At 36.0% G+C, this 16,631-nt stretch overlaps 1 protein-coding gene across 3 annotated transcripts in view; it reads left to right on the top strand.

Moving 5' to 3' along the window:
* LOC121367809 (calcium-transporting ATPase sarcoplasmic/endoplasmic reticulum type-like) overlaps positions 1–16,631 on the top strand; it is a 72,670-nt gene that overhangs the window by 32,482 nt on the left and 23,557 nt on the right. For all 3 annotated transcript variants that reach the window (XM_041492187.1, XM_041492186.1, XM_041492189.1), the window contains exons 7-17: positions 309–394; positions 1,540–1,606; positions 5,492–5,580; positions 6,501–6,584; positions 7,877–7,970; positions 8,533–8,663; positions 8,998–9,086; positions 10,426–10,528; positions 12,031–12,288; positions 13,154–13,271; positions 14,412–14,512. In XM_041492187.1, the coding sequence (XP_041348121.1) occupies positions 309–394; positions 1,540–1,606; positions 5,492–5,580; positions 6,501–6,584; positions 7,877–7,970; positions 8,533–8,663; positions 8,998–9,086; positions 10,426–10,528; positions 12,031–12,288; positions 13,154–13,271; positions 14,412–14,512 (1,220 nt within the window). The remainder of the gene's footprint in view (positions 1–308; positions 395–1,539; positions 1,607–5,491; positions 5,581–6,500; positions 6,585–7,876; positions 7,971–8,532; positions 8,664–8,997; positions 9,087–10,425; positions 10,529–12,030; positions 12,289–13,153; positions 13,272–14,411; positions 14,513–16,631) is intronic.

Genomic DNA, 16,631 nt, shown 5'->3' on the forward strand with positions numbered 1-16,631 from the left:
AAGATTGTTTTATTGATTAATTATTTATCTTTGTTAATTTTATGACATACATTTCAAATACATGTAGCAGTTTTTTTGTTTACTGACACATGAGCACATTGATTCTTCAGTCATCGGCGGTTGGATGTTAGCAGCAGTGACAAAAACTGGATTTATCTATATTTTTGTGCCATCTGAAATCTGTTCCTGTCCCTTTTTTCTTTTCATGAAAACATAACATTCTACTTTTAATGGCCTGGATTTTTTGCCCATCTTGTTACACTATTTTAATTTTTATGATTTTCTTATTATAATTGTTGTATTTGCAGGAGAGAGTATCAGCGTACTAAAACACCCAGATCCTATTCCTGATCCACGAGCAGTCAATCAAGACAAGAAAAATATTCTTTTCTCGGTGAGTTTATTTATTGTTGTAACTTGGAGCCATTCCATAATTAACTGCATAGAAGATGCTAGAGGCAATTGTGTTGTATACCCATCAACCACAAGATGAAATTAATATTTCACAAATTTGAATTAATTTATACTCTTAAGCTACTTTGTAGATTTTCACATTTACATCTCACCAGTGTCTTTGTTATTGTGAAGGACCAAGATGTCATCAATATCTTGACCTCAGGTTTGCATCATGTTTTTGTGTTTAGTTGGGTGTATGTGACCTAGATTGCTGGTTGACTGATTAAAAATATTAAATGACGCATTGGCGCATTGCTTACCTGGTGGTTATTTAGTGTGTGACATATATGAATTGCATCATTCAATCTACAGAATGATAGAAGACACCAGTTGCTACCACGTAGGCTTCTCTTACTAATTAACAGTAAGGGATCTACTGATTAACGGTAAGGGATCTGCTGATTTAACAGTAAGGGACCTGCTGATTTAACAGTAAAGGGATCTGCTGATTAACAGTAAGGGATCTGCTGATTTACAGTAAGGGACCTGCTGATTTAACATTAAGGGACCTGCTGATTAACAATAAGGGATCTTTTGTTACATGCAAATAGATGACGCATACTGCAGTTTTTGATGTTCCATTTGTAAATACAGCGAAACTTCTCTATAAACCAGAATTCCATCAAAACTGGACATTTTTCACAGTCCCTTTTTATATAGCCTTGCAGAAGAGAACCTCTCTAAACCAGATATCCCTTATAACCAGACTTTTTACTTGGTTTTGTAGGGTGGGGGTGGGATGTAGCCCAGTGGTAAAGCACTCGCTTGATGCGAAGTTGGTTTGGGATCGATCCCTGTCGGTGTGCCCATTGGGCAATTACTCATTCCAGCCAGTGCACCATAACTGCCATATCAAAGGCTGTGGTATGTGCTATCCTGTCTATGGGATGGTACATATAAAAGATCCCTTGTTACTAATGGAAAATGTAGTGGGTTTCCTCTCTATGACTATGTCAAAATGATCAAATGTTTGACATCCAATAGCCAATGATTAATAAATCATGTGCTCTAGTGGTGTCCGGATTAGAGGTGTTTCACTGTTCATAAATTTATTAATTACTGACTGATGCATCTTTCTTGCAGGGAACTAACATTGCTGCAGGAAAATGTCGCGGTATTGTCATAGGCACAGGATTGAGCACAGAAATTGGTAAGCATTGTTACCTATAGTCTGTCCCATCCTCCTACAAAAATGTTTTTTGTAAATAATTTCAGTTTTGTTTAACGTAAGAAGAAAAGTAAGTGTTTTGGAAATAACAAAAACCCCATTATTTTTGTGTGCAATCTGTTCAGAAATAAATAACTTGTAGTAAATTCCATAGTATAAAAAAGGCGTTCCCTGTGGGAAGGACTATAGTATTGTATTGCTATGAACATCCTTTCTATAATTTTTATTTGGGAAATTGATTCCCACTATATTTGGATGGGTCAGTTGTTAAAATGCTTAGACAAAGATAATTTTGATTAACCTGTTTGAATGATATATTGGTGGACTCCTCCACCCCCACCCCACACACCCCGAAACACAAGAACTGTTATAAATCAAATGAATCATTGTATTGTATCATTGTACAAGAGAACGTATAAAAAAAAGTGGTAGAATTAAAAATATCTTAATTTGTTACTTTCTTGAATGTAAGAAATAAGTATGTACGTATAGGATATGGTCTTGGATCTTTTTCTGTTGATGAATGTAGAACTTAAAATTGATTTGGAATTACATATAATTGCAAACATTTACATTCAAACAGTTTTTATTCCATGTATCTTTAAAAATTGAACTTTCAATACTAAAGAAATATAGAATGTACAAATTAAAAAAAAAAAAATTGTTTTCATAATTATTTTGTATATTTAAATAATAATAATATCAATAACTGTTACAGTACATTTCAATCTCAGATGAGATATATGTAACAATGTGATCTGTGTATTATAGTGATCTGTGTATCATAGACTAGGTAATGTTTAACCTTGGTTGTCAGTCAGAGATAAACCTCCCTCAAGAAACCTTATTCTTGTCTGGCTGTTATTCTTACGCAGTCTGTTGCCGCTGGTATAAGACGGTGCCCGCTGTACAGACGCTATCACATTTACAACTGTTACCCACACTTCCTTTGCACTTTTCCTATCTCTGCCAGTTTCTGGCCAGGCTTAGCACAATTCCTTTTATGGTCAGCTGCCCATGTTACATATCCTGCTGCATGCCGTCTAACCAAAGGGACATAACTCTTACCATCTCAGTATCTTCATTTGTGAACAATATGCTGAGAAGTGATACACTGTGTGGAGTGCACTGCCTCTCGTGTTGTATTGGCTCCACTTAGATATAATTGCTTCCAAGCTTTTTCCCAGTACATGTATACTGGTTACAGTAATAATGTGAAGCAGAGGGCAGTTTTTATCAGCAAAATCTTCCCCTGGTCACAAATCAGAGTTATCCTAATGGATAAGAACATGCATTAATTAAGCATGTAGGATTAGTTACCTGTTTATAGGTATACCGCTGGTTTCAAGCTGGATCCAGTTTCACAAGTCTGTTTAAGTGTTTTCACGCTTGATGCATATAATATTTGTTCAAGTATAAATGGTTTACAATGCAACTGAATCCTGCTACATGGTTCTTGATCATAATTTTCTCTGACATCAGAGGAGATATTGTTAATAATCACTGGAAATATTATTTAAATCTTGTACACTGGAGGTTGAAAACTGTCAATTACTTGAAATATATTTTGTCTTTTAATCAAAACACGGTGAAATATAACTGTTTAAACTGACAACAATTATTATGATGTGTTCCTTCAAATAAAACCTTTTGCAAATACAGTTTAATATAAAATATTGATTATTCTTCTGTTCTGTTTATACACAAAATATATAAAATACCGGTAATAGATAATACAAAAATTATTAAAACTGGAGGTTATTTGTTTTAATATATGTTTGCTTTGTCATGCCAATTTGCTGTCAATTACAGATTATTGATAGCAGATAGAGAACATATTTCCAAAATTCTCCTCTGCTTTCGCTTTGTTTTTATTTTCACAAAGTGTTGTCTGCAGCTGCATTCCTTGCATGTTTTCCGTCCCTAACCATGCAGCCATGTAATACAAGTGCAAACTCCGCGGCTTACCTTTGAGGGAAGGTCATCCAATTTTTGCTTGATGTAGCATTTGTTTACGTTGGAAAGCCGGTCTTTGGCTTTCTCATCACTCAGTTGCAGGTATAGCCTCATTGATTACTTACTGATTGCAAACAGTGAGTGCATAATGTGTTAAAATTGCCATCATTATCGGTCGACTCTGAACTCGACCAGGTGTTGTTGGTTAGGTTAGTGATCGATGTGCAAGGTAGATCCAAGGTTAAAAACGATGTTCTGCACTCACCGGTAGTTCCTCTTGGTGAACACAATAATAAATATATTGGTATTGTTGTTAAATCCTACCCCCTCACCTCTTCTGCCCCATTACTGTGTTTGAAGAAATAGTATATTTATCTGGAAATACTGAATCCAAAAGCTCACAAACCTTATGGTGGTTTGGATGCTTTATGGGACAGAATACAACTTAGTCGTAGAATATTCATCTGGATGGATCCCTCTTCATTTTTTTTTTCTAATCCAAGTAGTACTTCAAAGCCTGTGTTTTGTGGTGTAATGTCTTTGAGAAAGTATAAAAATAGACCCCTTACTGTTCAGTGATAGCAGGTTTCTTCTCTTCTCTCACCGACTTGTGTCAAAAATAGCCTATAGCTTAGTTTAAAAAAATTGCAGATGTCTCATTAAGCATTTCTTTTCTTTTCATTCATAGCTTATCTTAGTAGGCAGAACTCCCAAACAACATACTAAGATACACAAGTTTTAAGATGGACCCCAAAATTATTAGTAATTTGGCAAATTTGTGCCTAGTGTCTAGTCCTGTTTCAGTTAGCATTATTTTAAAATGTAACTTTTGGGTAATTTAATCATGAAATTTATTTGCCAAATTCAACTTCAGTTTGCATTTAGCAAATTAGAGCATGACACGTTAAAACTCAAAACATGCTGTAGTTTTAAATTACAATAGGTTCAGTAGCATATTAAGCTATATGATACAGGATTTGTGAAATTATTTCCATTGTTCACAGTGTTAATGTAATGTAAATCATAAAATATTAGCAATCTTGAAATTTAGTGAAATCCAATGACTAAAAAGGTTGTCACATTAGAAACTAAAAACTAATGAATAAGCTTAAGTTGTAAGTTCAGCTGAAATAATATTTGACCAATTTTAATGCTATGCAGGATACAAACAACTTAAATTTAGTAGAAAAATTGCTGTAATGTGCAGGTTAACTAATAATTGTTTGGTATCCTTTTCGTTTAATCAATAGATTGTAACCAGTGTTCTATGTTTATATAATCACTGACAAAAGAATCGCACATACATGGTTTGTTGTTTGGGAAATAGACTGATGTACGTCTCTTTAAATTTAGCATCATAAGATATTAGTGTCTTGTATGGCCTGGCTAAATTCAGTAAAATTTTATCCTCAATTACATTTTCTAATTTACAGTACATAGTTGCCATAGTAATGATAATAAAACTTGAAAATCTACTTTAACATCAGTTTTCATTTATTCAAGGCTTATAGAAATAGAACTAAAGTATTCCATATAACCTTGATAGTTCCATGAAACCTTAAGCACCAGAAATTAAGTAATGGTCATATCCTGTAATAAATGTAAAATGTGTTAGTGGCTGCGATACCCGTGAGAAATGTTCTGTCATCATCGTTGCCATACTGTATGACTGCATACAAATTATGCAAAAAATTTGCATAATGCAATGAATGAATGACTGTTTAACAATACCTCAGCATGAAAAAGACTTTGGCTGTTGGGTGTCAAAATTATGCAAAAAGTGTGCACAATGTGTTTTTTTGGTTTACTTGCTTTTAACACACTTTCACAGTTTACAAATACATATATATATATATAATTTAATATTGTGTGAGTTTGACATGTTCATGAAAATGATCTTGGTACCTTTAGGAAAGATCCGAAACGAAATGATGGACACCGAAACAGAGAAGACACCACTGCAGCAGAAGTTGGATGAATTCAGTAACCAGCTCTCCAAGGTACGACTCACGTAGATTGTAGCTGAATTAAAACAACATGCTGTGATGTTAAAGTAACTTTGGTCCTGCTTACTCCCTTGTCTGAGCTGCTCCCTACAAATCCATGTCAAAAACAAATACACAAGTAAACTTTTGTACCCTACTAAGCACAAGTAATCTTTTTGAAAAGTAAATTGCTGAGTAATTTTATTTTTTCATCTCAGTTCTTTAATTAATTGGACAAATCCAGGCCTGTTACAAACAAATAATTAACTATTGAATAAATAACTGGTACTGTATACAGTTCTAAGAGCCACGACAGTCATTTTTCACACCCTTGTTTTGGCTTTGTACACAGTAAATAAAACATCAACAGTAATTTTTTGATATGATATATTTGACAAAAGGTACTTTTTATTTCTTTCATCTTTTGAAACTTAAAATTAATATTTTGTCTAGAATTATGAAAAATAACAAAATACCAATCCGTAAACAACGTCCACTTGTTATAGAAATTTGACAGGGGTCAAGGTTAGTAGACCAGTTTTTATTTTAGCTAATTTTGAATTTTAATGACGTCAGTATTCCAATGACGTCACTTTGAATCGCCTTACAATAACCATACACTGGGTACATGGCGTTTCCGTTTTAAGAATGCTGGAAAAATTCCAGTGCAAACTTGCTATTGAAAATTTTTTGTTTGAACATTACTAATGCATCTGAATGTTTGAAGAAAATGTTGTGATTAAAAAATTGTACCTTTTACGAAATATGGATTTCAAGTGAAATTACGGTACGATATGCTATATTTATTGTGTACGAACCCAGAACAAGGGTGCGAAAAGTGACTGTCGTCGACCTTAATGTGCAGAGATAATCTGTTTCCAGTCGGCATATATTAATTTTTGCAATTAAATTACGAGTTGTCTGTATATTTGTAGGTGATCACCATCATCTGTGTGGCTGTGTGGGCCATCAACATCGGCCACTTCAACGACCCCGCTCACGGAGGTTCCTGGATCAAGGTAAGTCAGACTCGTTAACAGTGTTGCTCAGTGTTCAAATGACTGAGATCTCAGTCTTTCACCCAGCCAGTATAACAAATGTTGTGGTATGTGCTATCCTGTCTGGGATGATGCATATAAAAGATCCCTTGCTACTTACGGAAAAATGTAATGGGTTTCCTCTAAGACTATACTGTATATAAAAAGTACCAAACGTTTGACATCTAATAGCCTATGATTAATAAATCAATGTGCTCTAGTGGTGGTGTTAAACAAGACAGACTTTTAATTCGGTCTTCCACTTACTGGTACATTTGTTAAACCTTGGCTGTAATATCTTGTGGATCAACCACAGGCCTACCAGCTATTTGTTTTTAATGGCCCTACACTGTTTGACATACAGTGTGAAGGCACATAGTCTAAAAATCTAATAGTCCAAGCCAAATTTTTATATCCCCAAAAAATCCTGCCACTAAGGATGAATCCTGAACCTATGATCGACATGACTGTGAATGCACTCATCAGATGTTCCTTAATTCTTTGTTAAGAAGACTGGTTCAAATGATGGACTGGAATAAATAACATTATTGGAAGTACATTCTGAAGGAAAAGGAAAAGTGACATTGTCTGGTAAGGACTGAAGGATTGGCAAGGACTGAAGGATTGGCAAGGACTGAAGGATTGGTAAGGACTGGAATAAATGAACATTGTCTGGTAAGGACTGAAGGATTGGCAAGGACTGGAATAAATGAACATTGTCTGGTAAGGACTGAAGGATTGGCAAGGACTGGAATAAATGAACATTGTCTGGTAAGGACTGAAGGATTGGCAAGGACTGTGAAGGATTGACAAGGACTGGAATAAATGATATTTATGAATAAACTGGATTTGGTGTATATACTGAATGATTGACAAACTCTGAAATGCTTTGAACTTTTCGGTGTACATTCTGAAAGATTAATAAGCATTGGAATAAGCTGACATTGTTTGATATCTGTTCTGAAAGATTGGCAAGAACTGGAATAGAGGACATTGTTTGGTGTACATTCTGAAGGATTAACAGAACTGGAATAAATGACATTGATGTACACTTAGAAAATTAACAAGAACTGGAATAAACTGACATTGTTTGATATACATTCTGATGATTGACAAGAGCTGAAATAAAACTACGTTGTTCAGTGCGTTTTCTGATGATTCACAGAACTGAAATAAATTGACATTGTGTATATTTCTATGATTCACAAGATCTGAAATAAATTGATGGGATTTCATGTCAGTATTGTCTCCACACTTTCCTTGATATTTTGTAGGGAGCCATTTACTACTTCAAGATTGCCGTGGCACTGGCTGTCGCTGCCATACCTGAAGGTTTGCCGGCCGTCATCACAACATGTCTGGCTCTTGGTTAGTACTTAACACGCCATCTCATCATTTTCATTGTAGCTAGTTCATCTACCATGGTTCTACATATTCGACATTATTTCTTACTAAAACGAGAACCGACATAACATATACATATACAAGACACAAATCACTACCAGGTTAATTTATAATTACAGCCTGTATGTTAGCTGACAATTGTAAGATTTCATTTGTTTGTTTAACAGGGATGAATTTTTCAAGATTTTTAATTGATTTCAGCTCTCTCTTTTTTTTACATACAAAATAGTTTTCAAAAAATATAGTCGATTTGCTCTGAAATACTGTAATTTTAACATCAGTTGGTTATGGTATAATATATTTTTGGCTTCTGGTTTCAAAAGTTTTCACATCCCTGCATTTATTAACTCTGTTACAAGGCACAGATTGTGATGAACTAATATGTTTATGTTTAACCAACAATTGTAAGCATTGGTTTATTGTCTGTTTTAGAAGGCGCATTTCAGTCTTTAAAAAGACATCATAATAATTGTATTGTCGTATGTTCTTATGAGGGTTGCTAATATCTACTGTTTATTTTGTTCAGGTACAAGGAGAATGGCCAAGAAGAATGCTATCGTGAGGAGTCTCCCCTCAGTAGAAACACTGGGGTGTACTTCAGTTATCTGTTCAGACAAAACAGGAACTCTAACAACCAATCAAATGTCTGTATGCAAAGTAAGTAGCCAGTAAAATAAAAAACAAAATTAAAGCATTCTTTGATTTTGTTTAATATCTTTTTATAAATTAACATGTTTTCACTAATCTTTATTGGTTTAAATAGTGTAAAAGTGTAAAGTCACAGGATAGATTTATAGTTGATTCCTTATTATTGGCTTATTAAAATGTTTTTAATGTACTTTCTGTCCTTAGTGTGTGTCACTTGCTAATTTTCTAGTTGTATTAAATGTATTAAACATTGGCATATTAGTGCATATATTTTTCTGCCTTAAAAGGTTAGTGTGTATGAGGCCAAAAAATAATTCACAATCAACAATTATTTATTTTTCAGATGTTTTTATTCAGCAAGATTGATGGTAATGACCTAAAGACAAACCAGTTTGAAATCACTGGATCAACTTACGCACCTGAGGGAGAAGTGTAAATATAGATTTATATTTCCATCATTTTTATTGGACATTCAGCCAGTATTATTTCATGATAATAGCAGCATTGTCTTTATTACATTACAAAATCAATGTTCTCTAGTGATGTCTTTTTAAATAACATTTTTTATTACATTACACTTGTTTTATTAGATGTTTACAGCAGTTGATGGCTTTTTTTAGCCAAAAGCTTTTCACGTGTGAATTTTATTTATTTAAATACAGTAACTGAAATGTGCGAGTATAGGTAAAAAAGAATTAACTACTGGCATGTACCAAGCTGCTCAATGGTGTAACTACTGGCATGTACCGGGCTGCTCGGTGGCGTAACTACTGCCATGTACCGGGCTGCTCGGTGACGTAACTACTGCCATGTACCGGGCTGCTCGGTGGCGTAACTACTGCCATGTACCGGGCTGCTCGGTGGCGTAACTACTGGCATGTACCGGGCTGCTCGGTGGCGTAACTACTGGCATGTACCGGGCTGCTCGGTGGCGTAACTACTGGCATGTACCGGGCTGCTCGGTGGCGTAACTACTGCCATGTACCGGGCTGCTCGGTGGCGTAACTACTGCCATGTACCGGGCTGCTCGGTGGCGTAACTACTGCCATGTACCGGGCTGCTCGGTGGCGTAACTACTGCCATGTTACGGGCTGCTCGGTGGCGTAACTACTGGCATGTACCGGGCTGCTCGGTGGCGTAACTACTGGCATGTACCGGGCTGCTCGGTGGCGTAACTACTGGCATGTACCGGGCTGCTCGGTGGCGTAACTACTGGCATGTACCGGGCTGCTCGGTGGCGTAACTACTGGCATGTACCGGGCTGCTCGGTGGCGTAACTACTGGCATGTACCGGGCTGCTCGGTGGCGTAACTACTGGCATGTACCGGGCTGCTCGGTGGTGTAACTACTGGCATGTACCGGGCTGCTCGGTGGTGTAACTACTGGCATGTACCGGGCTGCTCAGTGGTGTAACTACTGGTATGTACCAGGCTGCTCAATGGTGTAACTATTGGATATGAGCTTGATAAATAATGGGTTTGTATCCAGGTACTGGTTGCCACCTAGACTTCAGTTTTAATGGCTTGTGTAAAATTAAAGAGAGGTGTAAAATTAGAAGAAAAAAATTAAGTAAAATACTAGTATATGTGTTGTTGCTCATTGTTATTTTGACTAGATCCTCTATGAAATATGGTCATAAATTTACCTAGTACCACTAAAAAAACCCACAGAAGTATAATGGAGTATAAAATATTAATAAAATGAAAATTAACAATAGTATTTTTTGATCTAATGCTGTTAACAAATGGGCGTGGATTTGTTTTATTTGCAGCTACCTGGACCAAAAGAAAATAAAGACTGCCGACTACCCAGGTCTTGAAGAACTGGCGACAATTTGCTCCATGTGTAACGACTCCAGTGTGGATTTCAACGATGTAAGTAAACACATTGTCATTGTCATCTGTGGAATGGACTACAGTACTCCATATAGTATTTTCTTTTTAACTTACTCTGACCTTACCTATTGGAAAGGGATATCATGTGATCGGAAGAGGTACACTGGGTATTATGGAAGATTTTTAGGCAGTCAACTTTTCGGATGTTTGGACCAATACATTGTAATAAGGGGAAAGTGAAATTGGTCAGAGGACATGTTAAGTATTTAGTAAACAAGAAAACGATCAATTTTTTATTTATTTTTTGCTTTGTTTTGGTATATTTTTAATTTTACTATTCAGAGTAACGTCCTGATGTAGTAATGATTCGGAGGATTTGGAGAACTTAATAAAGTACAGTAAAACAAAACGAAACTTGATTATGAAAGAAGGCCAGACTTTTTATTTTATATTTCCATATTAACAGACTTTATTCAGTATTTACCGGCCTCGGTGGCGTAGTGGTTAGGCCATCGGTCTACAGGCTGGTAGGTACTGGTTTCGGATCCCAGTCAAGGCATGGGATTTTTAATCCAGATACTGACTCCAAACCCATGAAGTGGCAACAGCGGGTTTCCTCTCAAAATCTGTATGGTCCTTAACCATATGTCTGACGCCATATAACCATAAATAAAATGTGTTGAGTGCGTCGTTAAATAAAACATTTCTTTCTTATTCAGTATTAAGTCCTCTGGTTCTAAATACATAAGAAAACAAAAGCAAAATATTTGTAGCATGTGTGGTTTACATGATAAAAAGAAACTAACAAATGCTATATTTAATGAGACACTCAACACATTTAAAATTTTATTTTATTGCATATAACATGGTTCTATGAAAATATAGGAGACCCCACTGGAATTGCTCTCAATATCCTGCTAGTGTTATATTATTTACATTTCTATATTATTTAGGTTTCTGTTAATTGTAGACCAATGATATCTACAAGAAGGTTGGAGAAGCCACTGAAACCGCTATCAATATACTGATGGTTCTTTATCATTAGTTTTCTGTTAGGATATCTACGAGAAGGTTGGAGAAGCTACTGAAACTGCTATAGACCAAGGATATCTACGAGAAGGTTGGAGAAGCCACTATCAATATATTGGTAGTTCTTTATCATTAATTTTCTGTTAATTATAGACCAAGAATATCTACGAGAAGGTTGGAGAAGCCACTATCAATATATTGGTAGTTCTTTATCGTTAGTTTTCTGTTAATTATAGACCAAGGATATCTACGAGATGGTTGGAGAAGCCACTGAAACCGCTATCAATATATTGGTAGTTATATATCATTAGTTTTCTGTTAATTATAGACCAAGGATATCTACGAGATGGTTGGAGAAGCCACTGAAACCGCTATCAATATATTGGTAGTTATATATCATTAGTTTTCTGTTAATTATAGACCAAGGATATCTACGAGATGGTTGGAGAAGCCACTGAAACCGCTATCAATATATTGGTAGTTATTTATCATTAGTTTTCTGTTAATTATAGACCAAGGATTGCTATGAGAAGGTTGGAGAAGCCACTGAAACTGCCCTGAGTGTTCTGGTGGAGAAGATGAACCCGTACAACACGGACAAGACCGCTCTAAACAAACGTGAGCTGGGTACGGCCTGCGTGCACGTCATTCAGCAGATGTGGAAGAAGGAGTTCACACTGGAATTCTCCCGTGACAGGAAGTCTATGAGTGTGTACTGTGTCCCCAACAAACCCACCCGAACGCCAGGCGGAGCTCGCATGTTCTGCAAGGTGATTTCATCAATTATAACATCTTTTTTCTGTCGTTACACCTTGAAGGGTAGTCTAATTGTCTGGGCATATATGTGGAGTCATACAGTGTACATATTTGGGGGTTTATTTCCGTTCATATTGACACAAATCAAAAATAATTGTGGTCAGTTCTTAATGGAACCATTTGGGTTATTCCACAAAAGTTTTTCATATGTTTTATTTCAAACTTTAACATGCAAATGTCAGCTTCTGTAACCATGCATTGTAATCGAAACCTTTTTCTGGTGGTCCTGAACATTTTAAAGATGTGAGAACATGTGGTATGATGAGAACAGATTCTCAGCTATTCATGAATGAGTTCTCGGCAGTACTCAGTTTCAAATACATTGATGTTGTAGCTAACAGCAATGCCAATATTTAACTTTGTTTTTTGGTGTGTTTTTTTTTACAATAAATGTTTTCAGTTCTTTTTTTCTGGTTTTTTAGATCTTTGTGATTGTTGAGCAGAGTCACCTATTCTCAGCAAATATTTTTTGAATCATTGTTTGACAAATAGACTTATATTCCATATTACTAAAAATAATCAAGTTTTGAATGTCATTTTAGTATTTGGGAATATTCAGTGGATTTTTGTAAATATCCTAGTCTATAGTCCCATCCTCCTACAAAAATGTTTGAAAATAATTTCAGTTTGGTTTGACGTAAGAAAAGTAAAAGTATTTTGGAAATACACAGAAAATTACTATTTTTGTGTGCAATTTAGAAATATATAGCTTGTAGTAAATTGCATAGTATGAAAACAGGCATTCTCTGTAGGAAGGACTATAGATTGGCCAAAGTGTTTCATGTCGACCTGTGTGTAAGAGTTAACGTTGTCTTGTAGGGAGCATCAGAAGGACTGCTGGACCGCTGCACGCACGTTCGTGTCGGTGCAAACAAAGTGCCCATGTCTCCAGCCATCAAGAATGAGATCATGAAATACACCAAGATCTACGGAACAGGTCAGTTTTCTCACTTGGAGCTGCTTTTTCACATCGGTAACAAATTTACATTGTACAGGAAGGTGTAATGTAAATTATGAGCTTAAACATTGTGCAGGTGTATAATTAATTACACTGTCATCTGTCATGTATTGACACTGAAATAAATTTTTGATTTCCACTATAGTGATTTACAAAAGAAGAAGATAAATTTGGAACGTGTGTTTATATGTCTGTTGATTTACCTACGGAAACTATTTGAACTTTTCATCAATTGATTTTGTACCATAGCAATCTTAAGTGTTAAAATAAAATATTAAAATAATGTTATGCCTTGTACAAGGGATCTTTTATATGTTACAGACAGAATATTTAAAAATAAATTTATTTCTATTTTTGCCCATTATTATTCAGTTCAAAACAATTTTTCTTGGTATGATTATCTTATTGTGTCAGGTGGGATGTAGCTCAGTAGTAAAGCACTTCCCTGATGCACTGTCGGTCCAGGATCGATCCCTGTTGGTGGGTTTATTTGGCTAAATCTCTTTCTTGCCAGTGCACTATGACTGGTATGTCAATGGCTGTGGTGCTATCCTGTCTGGGATGGTGCATAATATAAAAGATCCCTTGCTACTAATGGAAAAAATGTTTGGGGTTTCCTTTCTAAGACACTGTATGTAAGAATTACCAAACGTTTAACATCCAATAGCTGATGATTAATAAAATCGATGTGCTATAGTGGTGTCATTAAACAAAACAAAGATTATCTTTAACATTACATATACATTTGTAATTCATTTCACCAATGGGGGCGGGACGTAGCCCAGTGATAAAGCGCTCGCTCAATGCGCGGTTGGTCTGGGATCGATCCCCGTCGGTGGGCCCATTAGGCTATTTCTTGTTCCAGCCAATGTAACACGACTGGTATATCAAAGGCTGTGGTATGTACTACCCTGTCTGTGGGATGGTGCATATAAAAGATCCCTTGCTGCTAATAGAAAAGAGTAGCCCATGAAGTGGCGACAGCGAATTTCCTCTCTCAATATCTGTGTGGTCCTTAACCATATGTCTGACGCCATATAACCGGAAATAAAATGTGTTGAGTGCGTCATTAAATAAAACATTTCTTTCTTTCTTTCATTTAACCAATTGTCATTACAGGCCGAGACACTCTGCGTTGTTTGGCTCTGGCGACCATCGACAACCCTCCAAAACGTGAAGACATGGATCTGGAAGACTCAAGGAAGTTCATCCAGTATGAAGTGAGTTCAGTCCTCTGGTTATTGATTCGTATATCAAACACTCTGGTAGGTGCTGTCCTACTTGCAAAAAAGCACATAAACAAATATTTTGCTGATTATTGGTAAAGTTCCATGACAGCAGTGAGTGTCTTGTCTCGTTCTGTAGAGTTTGTTTTAACCGTCTGCCATTGATTAAGCATTGTCATAGTCTTATTCAATTTACTGTGCTAACACTAGGTGCTTTTTCCAATGATGTCATACTGCAACAGGCTTCTTCTAGATTGTTCATATTAAATATGAACAGTATCAGGGTTCGATCTTAACGGTAGTCCGGTAGTCTGAGACTACCTGAAAATTAACAGGACTACCTGAACCTGCAAACACGTAGTCCGTCGGACCACCTGGAATTTTAAAATTTATTTGGCACAAATGAAACGTTTTGTGGAACTGCTAACCTATTTCAAACAGCAGAAACAGCGGCTTGTTCAGAAAACAATTGTATCGCAATTAACTTAACTGGTCCCCCATCATATCACATTCATTTACAGTACGCGATGCGATTTTGTTTTTAAATGTTACCGCATCCTGACTAAACTGAGCATGCGTGAGTTACACATTTTGTAGTCAATGCAGTTTTCTGCCAAAATACAAACATCTTGAATTTGGAAAATAACGGGATACCTCGCACATTTTCATAGAATGGTAGTTTAATTTAACAACGTCACATCGGAATGAAAGGACTGCGAAGTTGACCATTCTCAGCAAAATAATAATTAAGCATCGATCGGCAATTGTCGCACGTTTTCGTAAAACGGCACTTGCGTCACCTAAGTTAAATTTAGGCGAGGTGTTCTGATAGAAATGCCGTTATGGAAATTGCCGATACATGCATATTAATTTTCACGGAGTTACAAAGATGTAATTTTTCCCATTTTTAAGCAAAACTGCTTGCATGTTTCAATCAACTTTTCATGTCAGATTACATCATTTAACAATAACAATATTTATTATGTTCAATTTATTATATCAGGGCTGGCCAACATTTCCAAACACAAAGTGCCTGTTTATCCCTTTTGTACACTTGCAATTTTTGTAATTCCGTAGTCTGCAGCAAACATGCGTGCATGTGTGTGTGTGAGGCCCCTGATTATTATATCAAGTACCGTATTTGACCGGAAGTAGGCCCACATCTTTGAATAAGCACCCAGGCATTTATTTGTAAATCATGGTATTTTATGTCAGTGACCGTGAAGTAAATTGCTAAAAACGTTGAAGAATCGAGAAAAAGCTGTTTACAACATTACGATCCACCACGTTACTAAAATGGATAAGTACACTCTTTGTAAAATTAGTTTTCGCTTTATCTAAGTGAGCTTGCGAAACACACGTGTGATGTAAAACGAGGTCAGGGAATTCCCACCGCACGGTCGGTTTTTCACTAATGTAGCATTTCGTATTACAAAATTAGGTTGTCCATCTGCAAGTTTTCGTATTTGTTTCATAATTAAATTGATTTATGAAATATACATGCAATTAACATTTAATTGACTAAATGTTAAAGAACACTGAGTAGGCGCGCGTGCTGGAAAATTGGAAACGGGATCAAAGCCGTCTCCGACTGAGTCTGTGTGTCGGACTCACGTCGAGACCTCTAAACGGCGGATTTCCTAAGGCAAACCGATGGTATACTCCAGCTAAAAATTGTGAAAATTAAATGTCCAAAAATGCAATGTCCTGCATCCACAAGTAAATTTCATCCTGAAAAATTAGAGTGGTATACTTTTTTAAAAGTTTAAATTCGTCCGCCATGAACCCTTCCCTCTAAAAAACCAAAACAAAACAAACAAAAAACCCAGACCCCCACCCCCCAAACATATTTAGTAATACAGGGCTTACAAGTGCTTTGCGTGATGTGAAATTGTTTGAAACATACAATTTAAACTGCTTACGTCTTGGGACTAGGTAATTTTTGTGGGCAAATGAAATTTGAGAGTTACTTGCTCGGCAGGCAATTGGAAATTTTAGGATATGGCCAGCCCTGAGTTATCTAACATTAAATGAATGTTTTGATTGAGCCAAATATAATAGGTCTACACATAATTACACTCTATTTCAGCCATAGTACTGTCAGTATCAATAA

This window comes from Gigantopelta aegis, chromosome 3 (assembly GCF_016097555.1).
Source record: "Gigantopelta aegis isolate Gae_Host chromosome 3, Gae_host_genome, whole genome shotgun sequence".
Lineage (NCBI taxonomy): Eukaryota > Metazoa > Mollusca > Gastropoda > Neomphalida > Peltospiridae > Gigantopelta > Gigantopelta aegis.